General features: G+C 32.1%; 1 protein-coding gene across 5 annotated transcripts; it reads left to right on the forward strand.

The window, feature by feature from the left end:
* Positions 1-1,183: 1,183 nt before the first annotated feature.
* On the forward strand, positions 1,184-11,227 carry LOC129790330 (alpha-tocopherol transfer protein-like). Of its 5 annotated transcripts, XM_055827806.1 has the most exons (7): positions 1,184-1,789; positions 1,862-2,202; positions 8,433-8,506; positions 8,614-8,719; positions 9,857-9,951; positions 10,441-10,788; positions 10,864-11,227. In XM_055827806.1, the coding sequence occupies exons 3-7, from the start codon at positions 8,444-8,446 to the stop codon at positions 11,164-11,166; spliced, it is 915 nt and encodes a 304-aa protein (XP_055683781.1). In that variant the 5' UTR covers positions 1,184-1,789; positions 1,862-2,202; positions 8,433-8,443; the 3' UTR covers positions 11,167-11,227. The 5 variants fall into 5 exon arrangements, with proteins under 5 accessions (XP_055683781.1, XP_055683778.1, XP_055683780.1 ...); XM_055827803.1 differs by lacking the exons at positions 1,184-1,789; positions 1,862-2,202 and adding an exon at positions 5,711-6,086; XM_055827805.1 differs by lacking the exons at positions 1,184-1,789; positions 1,862-2,202 and adding an exon at positions 7,503-7,602.
* Positions 11,228-13,042: the final 1,815 nt, after the last annotated feature.

The following is a 13,042-nucleotide window of genomic DNA, read 5'->3' on the forward strand; positions in this document are numbered from 1 at the left end:
TTTACACCAGGGCCCTGATTTAGCTATACATACCTATACCTTACCGAACGTATAATTAAGTTTTTTTTTCTACACTGAAATTAATGTTTATAGAGACAAACATGTTTTTATGCTCAAAAATTGTTGAAATTAAAATAAAGGTTCTTTGGAATTTTTATTTCATAGTTCACAGAAGATATTAACTGAATTGGTAAAGCTTAATTTTTTTATATTTATTCTTTGAAGAATTTTTTCCCAATTTTGTCGTTGGTTGTTCTAATTTTCCAACAAAGCACTTTATTCTGATTTTGTGAGCTTTGCACTTTGGGTAGTACTTGAAAAGAATAGTGAACTAAAATTAGTCACAGATTGAGACAAAAAAAATGCTTCGATAAAACGCAATAAATTTTTTAATCAATAACATACAGTCCTGGAAAAAATAATAGGACACATTGACAGAGTTCTCACAGATAAATCAGATTAAAAAAAACAGAAAAAATGGAAAATGTGACCAAAAAAATTCTTTTTTTTTCTCAATCCCCTCAAAAATTAATTAATCGAACTTTAGGTAGATTTTTAATTAGGCTATTTAACTGCTGTACACTGTTTTTCCTATTAATTTTCTTTTCCTTTAATTTTAAAATCTCATTAAGCACTAAGGAAATGTTTTTTTATGTATGGTTTTCATAGCTTTGTGCTGTTTTTATTCCATTTAAAAATCTTCCACTATATCACCAAAATAAATAAATAAAAACTATGATTGTTAAAATAAATATAGTTTGAAGTGTTTTCTTGAAATTTGCATAAATTGCTAAATTATCTATACACAATATGCATCAATAGGACGCAATATTTTGTAATTTTTCTTTTTTTCTTAAATTGTCCTCAATCACTTTTCCAAATGATCATGGAAAATCTCATTAGGCCGACCTTCAATGTGCCAATCATAAGATGACTTGAGAGCTTTTCCTCCCACAAATGTGATTCAGTGTGGTGTACTTGAACTCTCGCCAAACAATTGTTTTGCAAAACCTCTCCCATGAGGTGCATTTGCATCGTTGGCGAAGGAGCTTTTCCCCTGAATGCCGGGGGAATTTCCCCAAGCGACGCAAAAAACCGTATATTGCTCTCATAGTGCTGCTGGAGAGAGAGAAGATTGTGGTGTGATGAATTTTCTCGTAAAACATCCACGAGCTACCTTTCAGTCCACAGATGAATCTTTCTCCGGACGGATCGTGGAGCTCTTGAACCCTGGGGGCATCGTCACACAATTTCTTTAGTTGAGTGGAGAAGATTAACTCCAAGTGACCTTTTAAAGACAAATTGTCTCGGGAGTCATTGCGTGATGAATTAATTCCCAGAGTTCTTGTGATTTAATGGTGCATGGTATTTCGGGGTCGTGAAAGGGGAAGGAATATTGTTTGTTGCCTAATCGTCCAATAGCTCTTTTGTCGTGCTTTTTTTTCTGCTCAAACACAGGAATAATATCGTGCAATGTGTGTGAATTTGAGGTATATCAACGGTCTGTCGAACATTTCTAGCTAGTCAATACCTCTAGACACTCGCGATTGGAAGCACATAGTCATTCTTTCACCTGATGCGACACTTTTCCCCTTTTTTTTGAACCACCTGTTCCTGGGCGCACTGTGGAAATTTTTGTGATTACCGCAAAATCAATTTCTAAGAGTTAAAAATCAATTCGGAGCTCCACAAATATTAATGACCTAAAAAAAAGTGAGATAATATTATAAAAGTGTGTGATTGACTTTGTTGGAAAATCTTGACGAAATCTCAACAGAAGCAAAAGAGAGTGAGTGGTCCAATCTCGTAGTAGAGTGATTTGCCAACATAGAGACTTTGTGAAAGTGTTTTTTTGCCACAGAGATCCGAAGCTGGAGTGTCGTGGTTTCATAACACAAATCTCATACAGTCCTCCCCAGTCAAAGACACAGAGTTGTGGTTGAAAGTGAATACACTCAAGAGACGATTAGCTCATGAAAGAAATACCCATTTCTCGGGTAACCTTCACTGCAAAACACACGATTGCGTGGGAGTTCTGAAGAGGCCACATTACCCATCGGATATCGATCCGTGTGAATTGCTCATCACCGTCCACGTGGTCGTGGAGATTTTGCGCGCGCAATTTTGCCCCAGACTCACGTCGGCGAAACCATCCAGCCCATCCAGCTGTGATTGCATCAAAGCATAAACACTAGTGAAAAGGTATTTATTTTTTTCACTCCATCGAATGCACTAAAGTGAATAGTAATTGTTGTACTATGTATTGGTTAACGTCCAAAGGGGCATACAATTTCTCTAAATGAATTTCCACCTATATCACTTTATACTTGAATTTTATTTTACTTATTGATTTTTGTAATTATACTGTTACATTATTGTTCATTGTTGTATATAAATAGGTTGCCTTGAAGAGCTTAAGATAGACTTTGGTCTTTAATAAAAAAAAATAATAGAAAAAGTTATTGATCGGTAATGGTCAGGAAATAATCATTAGGAGAAATATATTCACGCACGTTTGCAAACAAGGTTAAAATATAAATAGGTATGATGTGGAATCCTTGATGGTGATCCTGTAAATTTTATGTAGGAGGTAATGGCTTATATGTGACATTGTGAGAAGTTTCTAAAACATGGTTTTAGAATATTTAAAAAAAATCCTGCATTTTCTTCCTTATTGAACAAAAATGTTCCAGGAAATGTATTTGTTTTCAATGAGTAGAATTTTATATTTCTTTTTATTAGGTTTTATTAAGCGCTTCTGGAGAATATTCGCAAAAAGGGAAAAAGTTCTAAAAAGTTTCAATGACAAAGTATTGTTAATTCGTTAACCCTTTGGTGACGTATGAAATATTGAAATATTCGCTTTTTTATCGCAATACTTATTCTGTATTTTCTCTCAGAGAATATTTCTTAGTCAATTATATTTCAATTCACCTCTTATTAATAAATTAAATGCATTTCTAACCTGGAAAAGTATTTAAATTCGAGAAAATCTAACGTTTCATATATTTATTTGGGTTATTGTGTGACCAAAAGCAATAAAAGTGAGTTAAAAATTATATAACAAGAATTAAATAAGAAAAATTTCATAGGCATATTATATAGACTTATGATGAAGTTTATGTTTTGTTTAAATGATCCGAAAATTTTAATTTTATTAACTGTGAATGAAGCAATGAAAAATTGAACACATTCAGCAGATAAAAATCATAATTGGTATGAGAATGAATTGATATGAGTAAATTTTAAAACAAATGCATCTGCTATACAATTGTACATAGTACCTACATAGGTTCCGTTCTACATATTGAGAGTATTGTTCTTTTGGAAAAACAGTTTAAAAAAATTGTAAATTGGAATAATTAAGGAATGCAGTTCCCATTACTTTTTATTAATTTTGGTACGTTCAATTTTTAGATCCTGTATTTGAGCTTTATTCTATTGTTTTTTTAATTTATTTTATTTGATGTTACGTTAGTGCTGCACCATAACATAATTATCAGCTAGTTTGTTTCTAAAGACTTAATAACTGTAATAACTTCTAAATTACAGACATTAGCAAAAAAAAAGGGATAAATTAAAGTTTTGTTAAAAAGAAACTATTCTGCTAAACCTTTGATTTGTCAAAAACTCCCTTTATATGATGCAGATTTCTTCGTTCGTATACCGTTGGTTGATTAAAGTGCATTGAAAAGAAAGCTTGACCACCTCTTTTAGTTTTTCCATATTTTCACGTGCATTTGGTGTTGCACAAGAAGCCCCCGATGGGTAAAAGTAATTTATGGAATTGGGGGATTTTGTTGCCTTTTGCTTTATTTTTAATTTCCACTTTTGCGGCGGAAGTGATTTTCCTGTTCCCCTCCTGCATCGTCGTTCTAACCAAATACAAAGTGCCTCTTTCGCCAACACTTGTCCGCTTTTATTTAAATTTTTACACCTCGTGTTGAGACGAGGACGATGAGCTGAAGAAAAATAAAATATAAAATAAATACCCCCAAGTTCTCGTAATTTCGCAATAATTCGTAAGAATGTTCTTTGTAGCAAGCGAAAGGAGATGATTTTAATTTAATTTATTCAGTCGTCATTCTTCATTGTTGCCACAATTCCCACCTCTTTAACACCTGAGGTTTTGACCTCTAGCACGATCAATCTGCATGTGACATGAGTAAACAGTTAATAGTGATGGGAAATAAATAGCATAATCTTGCGTATAGGAAAATGCTACTTTTGGAAGTACAAAACTGATTGTACAAAAATATTGTTGCATGAGTTGAAAATGCATTAAAAGTGCCCTTGGAACCTTTAACTTATACGGAAATATCATGACTTTGAGACATGTTTACGGTGAAACACCTCATATTTATGAGATTTCCTTCCCTAAAAAAAAAAACGTTGGGAGTTAAAACCTGATTTTCTCCTTAATTGCTCATCATTCTAGTTAATTTGTCTGTTCCTAAGTGAAATTGACAATTACACAAAGAACGACTTAAAATTAGTAATCATGATTACTATGAAAAAACTACAATATCTGTATTTTTTTTTTACTCATGCGTGACCGACAGAAAAAGCGTCCTTTCGACCGCAAGATGGTTTTGTATGAAGTACCTACTTTTTTTTTAGGAAAATTGATTAGATTAATGGGCATAAAAAATCCACGTATAGAAGTTTTTTGCGTGACTCACGTGGATGAAATCCAGAATTAAAGTTGAGAACTTGTAATTTTGTTTGGACTTTTGAACTATAGGTAATGTAGCTTTTTTGGACTCCATAACAGACAGAGTCGCATTAGGGGGAAAATGTTTTATGTTATAATTCTTCATTTTGTATTTTCTTTTGAAGGGTAGACCTAGAGACCCTAAAGCAAGAGTCAAAATTTTCAAAATGAATTAATAATTTTTAAAAGTTTAAATTCTCTGTTGATACTGCTACTAGACGTCTTGACCGTTTTATAAAGTTTTTTCTTATGATTTTTTTGTCTTGTGAAAAGAAAATCTAAGCTAATTCTAGGTGATGCAATGGATGTTACAGTAGAAACATCCTATCCTGGATTGGTTTATTATGTTCTTTTAAAATTGTATTTAACATTTAAATTACACATTATTTTAAAATAAATTAAGTTAATTTTTTTGGTACCTAATAAAACTTTTTATTACAAAAATTGTAGACCAGAAACAAATTGTTTTTATGCGTGGAAATTTTTATGGCTTAAGTTTCTTGCTCAATTTTAATGATTTGTCTTTCATGTAAATAAATTTTTTATGAAAGTAGATACATAGTTTGCTACTTTTCCTTGGTTTGTTTGCTTTTTTTTTCATCTTTTAGTGATTTCAGTGATAATTTCCTACTTAATTTTCACTCAATTCGTGTGGGAGTTTCCGTCATATAGTTTCAAGTTTTTTTGGTCACCTTTCATCTGACCAGATACGCATACCACTACCCCTGATTCTGACACTGATCACATGGCTTATGTTTGTAGTGGAAGGCGCATAAAAAAATACGAACTGTGCCTTCGCGATCACTTTCATAAAGAAGTCCAAAAACTAAAATGTTCACACAACAATAAGTCGGTTAAAAGTGAGGTGAGCCGAATGCGAAAATAAAAATGTTCCAAGAGGTGTAGAGACACAGTGGTTCATGCAAGTGTGGTGGGCACGAAGGCAAAAGAGTATGAGAATAAAATTGTGGAATTAATCAAATGGGTCTCCAGTTTAAGATCGAGTTTCTTTTCGTGAAGACGTTGAATTCCCCAAGTTTTGTGACTCTTCCACGCACAATCTTCCGCCTTGACACATGCAAGAGTTTACGGGAGATTTTATGACTTTTTAAATTCTTCCAATATACAAACTTTCCCTAAATAAAAGTGCCTCCATATTGCTAAAAAGAATGGTGCAAATTATCTAAAAATTTGAGAAATCCAAAAGTGTCTTCTTGTTATGTTTCCTTAAGTGCTTTCAAAGATCAGCTCAAATGTGATTCAGATTATTTAATGCTGTGACTTCATTTTGCTCTCTGATAAGTTTTAGTGATAGGAAAATCCTTCTTCTTCTTCAGACGGATACTGTTTAATTAAAATTATCGCATCATGAGTAAGTCTTTCTCTGAACTTGATAACCCCCTAAACTTCCGCCTCAAGCTAAATGGAATTTTATTCCTCCAAACAAAATGAAAAACGTTCATTTTGTACGTCATTTACTACATAACTGTGTAGGAAATAAGAAATTTTAATTTATAAAAAAATAATATAAGATTATAAATCTGAATTCATTATATTAAAAAAGACATTTTTTTTAAATTTAGAATTAAAGTGTAAAATTTTCTTGGATTTCCTACTGTTTAATGCTACAGTTAATGAGTTGAAGAAAAAGATTTTGTAACAAAAGAAAATTTCTAGACTGGTATTTTCAAATCAAATGTTAAATTTTATAAAATCAGATTATTTTTTTTAAAAAAATCGCGAGCACATCCGGGTTAAAAGATTTCAATTTTTTATGATTCTAATAACCTTTTGGTGACAGCTTTAAAGATAAAAGAAAAATTAAAACGTCTATATGCCAGTTCTATGTATTCTAAAGTCTCTAAAGTTGACCTTTTCGTTCTTTTGCAAAAAAATTGGCACATTATCACGTTATAAGAATAATTAAATTGTTAAAAATTCAAGAAAATAGACTGTTTAACATTTTGTGTCAACGTATAATTTAATTCTCATGAAATGAATTTTAAGAATGGCAAGTTGTCAAGTTTTTTTGGTTTGTTTTATTTTTTTTCCGAATAATTAGTTTCATTAGTTTTTTTTCCATTTAATTTTTTCAACGATTCAGATATTTACGTCATGTAGATTTGTTGCATAAGTGCCTTTATTAATTTTAAAAATTAACTATTTCTCAAAAAATTTTATTTAAGGAATTGAAGAATTTATCAAATTCATTGCAATCTTTTTATAACAGATACTCAAATAGTGATGGAAACTTAAATTAAAGACTTTTATTAGCTATTTTTGAGTCAGTTATCTAACAAGAAAATAATATCTTATTTAACCCAGATATCCCGGATATTTTTGCGTAGACTGATTTCAAAATTGTAGAAAACACGATTCTCAATTTTTTTTAACTTTTGTGTAAAAAGTTCTGAAACCCTTCTTATAATAGAATCCATTAAATTCCAACCCTTTAAATTTATTATTATTGATATCGGGAACATTTTTTTAATCAAAAATTTTATATTTATTGAAATTTTTAAACTTAGGCAATTTGTTCATCGAATGAATTCCATTCAGTTTCATCATAAATATAAAATTCAGAAAAATTAAATTAAATGCTATGTTTAATTTTAAGAGAGATTCATGTTTACTGGTGAGGTCTTAAGCAAACATTTTCCCATGTTAATTTTTACATGCAATTACATGATTTTTGTATACAATTTTTGTATTGTAATTAAACAACACTATCTTCCAATGTACTGATTATGGGGTCAAAGCCTTATCTCTAATGATTCAAGCGGAGAGAGTCCCATTTTGAGTGGATCTGTACATTCAGTTCCTCAGATTATTTCAAAGAGAAAAGAACAATCCGCCTGTATAAAGTTTAGAAGTTTTCGCGCGCTCTGGTAAAAGAGTTTCATTTTATTGGTAACATAAAATATTAATTGAATTTAAGTTGATTCTTGGGAAATTCCCCAACTTTCCATGCTGCATTATTTCGCGCAACATTTGCAAAATTCTCCCTCAATTTCCGCACTGTGTCAATTTCTTATTTGTATAATGGTGAATAAACCTGAACCCATGGAAGAAGGAAAACGTCCATTTTCATGGTCACAATGCAAGCAATATTCAGCCACTTCTTTTGCTATTTATTATTTTCGAACTTTTAATAATGCCGCTTCGCTGCAAAACACGTTTAATGCACTCACTCAGTTTACGTGTTGTTGTCTATCTTGAATCATATGTGCGGTATAATTGCCCTGTGTGCCGAAGACCCCCTTTGGACATTCATTACCAAATGAATGCTTTGTTGAATAAAGTCTTTTTCTTGCTTACGAGCTTGTTGACATTTTTTACGTGCTTTGGGAATTCGTCAGTTTTAATTTCCGCATCGTTGTTCATTTGGAAATTTTGCCTTATTGTGGGAAAAAAGTGTCAATTCATTTTTTGCGGCTAAAGACATTTCACGAGCAGTTTTTTTGTGTTTCTTTTTTTTTTTTAATTTTCCTTCTCACGAGAGAAAATTGTGTTAAATTTTTTTTTGTGGCATTGCACAAAATATTAAACCCACGACAGCATTTTGCGGCAGAATGTGCGAAAAATCAACCATGACCTCCGTCATTGAATCCGTCAACTTGCAATACAAGCAAAAGAGTGATAATTAACTTCCAGTTTAAAGTTTTTTTTTTGCAGAAATTTATAATGAAAGACTTTTTTGTTCTCGATTACTTTGCAGAATTCCCAACAATGTTGACTGACTTCGATGAGATGCCCGCCATTAAATTGGGGGAGTACACACTGACTTTCGAGGTGAGCTAATTGTTGATTTTCTTTCATACGAAAGATTCTTGATGTTTTTCTTCTTTACAACATAAAAAAAGAAGTCTTGCTGAATGGAAAATAATGATTCTTTTCAGTTGGATCCATTGGGTCCCGTAGGTCAGGGTGTTGCGGAGAGAGAACTGCGGGAGACTCCAGAAAGACAGAAAAAAGCTACCGAAGAGCTGAGAACTTTACTTAAAGGTAAGAATTATGTTCTATCATTTTTTTGCACCTTCTTTAAACGGTCTATGAGGCCAAGAAAATTGAGGAATATTAAACAAAAGTTCAAGAAATACTTAAAATAAATTTGGAAAAGGGCATTGAAAACTTTTCTTTCTTTCAAGATAAAGTTATTAAAATTTGTAGTGGGTGCTAAAAAACTTTACATTAATTATTGGATGACGAATTCTAAGAATTATGTGTTGAAACCTTTGTTTGAAGAATTAAATATATTATTTGTTTGCCTGTAAACTAAATCAAAATTTTCATTAAATAAAATATTCGTAAAAATCTAATAAAATAATTTCTGTTATTAGAATAATTTGATCATGAAAGCATACAAATGTTACGGAAAATGCAATTCTTATGTTCAGATCTTTAAATTCAACATTATAAGCGCTCTATTTAAAATTGATAAAAGTTAATTATTGTAAGTTATATATTTTATTCACAAAATGGTCTATTCAACTGACAACCTTTTCATTATTCACGTGAAGCACAGAAAACAATCACAAGGGTTCTTATTAAAATTAATAAGCGGCTTAAAAAACGATTTAATCATAATACCCACAAAGAAATTATAGCTTTGCATTTAGTATTTATCATACGTTACCATTAAATATAACATTGTGGCAAACAATGCGATATTATAATAACAATGCAAAAATAATATTTGCTAAAGCTTTCAGAAATATCAAAAATATCTTTTTTATTAACAAAACAAAATAATGCATTTTCATCATTTTGTGACTATCAAAGTCTATTCAATGTATCCACCCACATAAAATATATTATTTGACTTTCAACCTTTAGTGAGAACTTGAAGAGTCCCGTGCTTGTTGGCATAAAATAATGTCAAAGAATTTACTTTCTCATATTTTATAGTCTGAAGATATTTTTTATAACAAAAAATTTGCAACATTCCTCATTGTTATTCGCGTAAGAAGACTTAAGAAAAAAAAAAAAGCCCAAGAGTTCCGTGGAGTGCCCACTCCATTTAGCGGTATATACGAACTTCAAGTGATCTTGAAAGTTTTTGAAGATCATCATGAGCTTTGTGCAAAGTTAACATGTCCATTAGTCATCGTCTCAATTGCATTTTTGTTTGACTCTTTGCAGAGGAAAAAGACTTGGTGCTACCGTTGGACAATGATGGTTGGCTCATCAGGTTCTTAAGGCCGTGCAAATATTACCCGGAAAGTGCCAGGGACCTTGTAAGTATGCGACATTACACGATCAAGCAATGAAAGTCACCCAGAGAAGGAGACTGATTTCGTGTAAAAGTCACTCACGATCATTGATCTCCGACGAGAGAATAAAATTTGCATTTCGGGTTTCTTTCTTTCTTTTTTATAAAAATACAAAAAAGCCCGCGGTTGTCTTTAATCTCAACAAGAGATCCATAAGTGGAAATTTTTAGCAGAATTATGAAAAATTTTCTTTACATTGCTAATTGGCTTCAGGGGGAATTTCTCGATATTTTTTTTTACTATATGTACATTTTTTCCTCATTTGCTGTTTTTCTTACCAATAAACCGGCATATGGGGGAGGTTCAAGAAATAAAGAGAGAGACTCTAGCAGTCTATTTACCTCTGTGATGCAATAAGCTTCTTCCATGCTTCATTGAGTGGCGCTTCCTTGACGCTCTTTCCCACTCTTGCGAATAATTTCACAAAATTTTTACCATGCGGCAATTTTGCAGGTGAAAAACTACTACGGGTTTAAGGTGAAGCATAAGGAGCTGTATTGTGGGTTGGTGCCTTCCAAGGAGGCCAACATTTTTAAGCACAACATCATTACGGTTTTCCCGAATCGTGATCAACTTGGGCGACGGATTCTGCTGTTGGAGCTGGGAAAACGGTGGAAGCACAAGGAAGTGAACCTCGATGAGGTCTTCAAGGGCTGTGTTCTCTTCATGGAGGCCGCTATGGTGGAACCTGAGACGCAAGTGAATGGGGCTGTAGTCATCTTCGATATGGATGGATTGTCATTGGGACAAACGTGGCAGTTTACACCACCGTTCGCCAAGAGGATTGTCGATTGGCTACAGGTTGGCTTTTAGAATGAAAAAATATAAAATAATTTTTTTTCTTACCCTTTCTTATTTTTTTTCTCATCCGCGTAGGAATCTGTTCCTTTACGAGTGAAAGGAATCCACATAATTAACCAGCCCAAACTCTTCAATATTGTCTTCGCACTGTTCAAGCCCTTCCTCAAGGAGAAGCTGCGTAACAGAATCTACTTCCACGGCAGTGATCGTGATTCTCTGCACAATCATATCTCACCCAAGTGCCTCCCACCTGCCTATGGTGGCACTATTGAGATGACTCGGGTCACGGGAGATCAATGGTATCAGCTCTTGCTCAAATGCGACCAGGAATTCCGCGCAATCAACAGCTACGGCTACAAGGAAGTAATCTCCAATTGACCATCCCAACTTCTTTTGCTGTACAATAAATTTAGTTTGTAATAAAGGGTATTAGAATTTATGGACTTGCCGCAGAGAATGTTACACACTGAAGCGTTTTTCTCTCCTTATCTCTGGAATTTGTAATTGAACCTACTTTGCAGTTATTTGGGTGTAAAAAGAAAAGTTTGTTGAATTTATTTTCGAGTGTTGAGGAAAATAAAAGAATAGAAATTGAGTTAATTGGCAATTTTGCAAAAGTGGAAGTCATAACAAGCGCGCTGTGGGGAGAGATAAGCTCAAATAATATTCCTATAATTAAGCTTAGATGCCTTATTATTAATTTCTTAAAGATTAGCATGTTAAACTTTCGACTTTCTTAACCTTATGAATTAAGTATTGGTACACCACCGCATTGAGCAATTATTTAGCATAGGAATTATACGAAGGGAGTAACTAAATTGGTTAGAAATAAATTATGTTTTATATATATTTATGTTTGATACATTATTGAAAAGTTGAGTTTGGAAAAGGAATTTTTGTTTTGAAAAAAGAAATCAGGACAATGTATACCTATAATAATTTTTACACAAAGTCTTGTTGAGATGTACCTTTATTTTGTAAAAAAAATATTAAAATTATATAATTTTTCGAAACTAGTTTTTCATTTAAATCGAACGATTAGAAAAACTAAACTAGTGCCTTTTTTAAATTTCGTTGCTTATTGATGATTACTGATTAATTTCAAATGGGTTCAAAGGTTGTTTTATTGTTGAATTTTCAATTTAAGATTTTATTTTATATAAAGAAAATTTAATAATATTCTCCCGACAAAGACATTTACTCAACTTTATCAAGTAGTTTCCGGCAACCGGAAAACTATTAACATAACAATCAGCTTGTCTAGAAACTTCTCCGCATTTCTTTATCTCAAACTTCTTGCACGTTTTCATTAACAAAATTTCTCTCCAGATCAATAAGAAATGATAAGACTTTGTTTATTGAGTCTAGAATTTTCAATTAAAATTTAATTAATTTTTTAATGAAGAGATAAAGCTTTTCCGGACTGTTTAGAGAAATTCAAGTAAATGAAGCTGAGAAATTGATAAAATGGGAGTTTTTTTTCATTGATAAATTCTCACTTGTGGTTTGAATTCGTTGCTCTTTCTAGTAAAAAAAACCTTATGATTACGACCGTGTGTGTGATAACATGGTGCAGTTGCTTTGAGTTTATACATTTTTTCTAGACTTTTGCAGATTAATCGGCAATTTAATTAAATTAAATGAGGGCAAAGGAATTAATTATTTAAAGTTCAATAAAGTGTAGCTCGTTAGAAGGAAACTTGTTACTTGTAAAAAGACAATTGAAGAGTTTACAGATATTAAGGGGTTACATACCTTTGGAACAACATTTTGTTGAATTATTATTTCTTTAATTTTCATTTTTATATTGGGTGGCAATAATAGTTAAGCTAGAGAGACAGAGATCAGTAAAAATTAGAGAAAAATAAAAACTCTTGAAAATTTTCATATTTCTTAATTCTTTTTTTTTATTTTTTTGTCTCTCTTAATACAAGAAACAGTCTTATTAAAGTTTCTTCAATGATTTTTGATAGATATTTTAGAGTTTTATACATTCAAATACTAAAAATGGTGACGTCATTGTCTATATTTTTAAACTAAACTTTTCCGACTTTTCCCAATCACTCTTAAAAATACTCTGGTGGAATAAATAGCCCGCTGAAGTACTTCAGTCAAAATAGCCTCATTTGGCTGAAGTAATTAGCCAAAAGAGCTGGAGACTTCAGCGATATGCTTCAAAAGGCTGAAGTAATCAGCCGAAAGAGCTAGAGTACTTCAGCGGTATGGTTCAAAAGGCTGAAGTAATCAGCCAAAA

Source organism: Lutzomyia longipalpis, chromosome 2, assembly GCF_024334085.1.
Source record: "Lutzomyia longipalpis isolate SR_M1_2022 chromosome 2, ASM2433408v1".
Lineage (NCBI taxonomy): Eukaryota > Metazoa > Arthropoda > Insecta > Diptera > Psychodidae > Lutzomyia > Lutzomyia longipalpis.

What these genes read in the sequence shown, in the direction of transcription:
- LOC129790330 (XM_055827802.1), top strand. Translation starts at nt 8,287, where the DNA reads ATGTGCGAAAAATCAACCATGACCTCCGTCATTGAATCCGTCAACTTG. An exon ending in CTTGCAATACAAGCAAAAGA is followed by an intron (nt 8,351 to 8,432) that starts GTGATAATTAAC and finishes ATTACTTTGCAG; the next exon opens with AATTCCCAACAATGTTGACT. An exon ending in CGGAAAGTGCCAGGGACCTT is followed by an intron (nt 9,952 to 10,440) that starts GTAAGTATGCGA and finishes GCAATTTTGCAG; the next exon opens with GTGAAAAACTACTACGGGTT.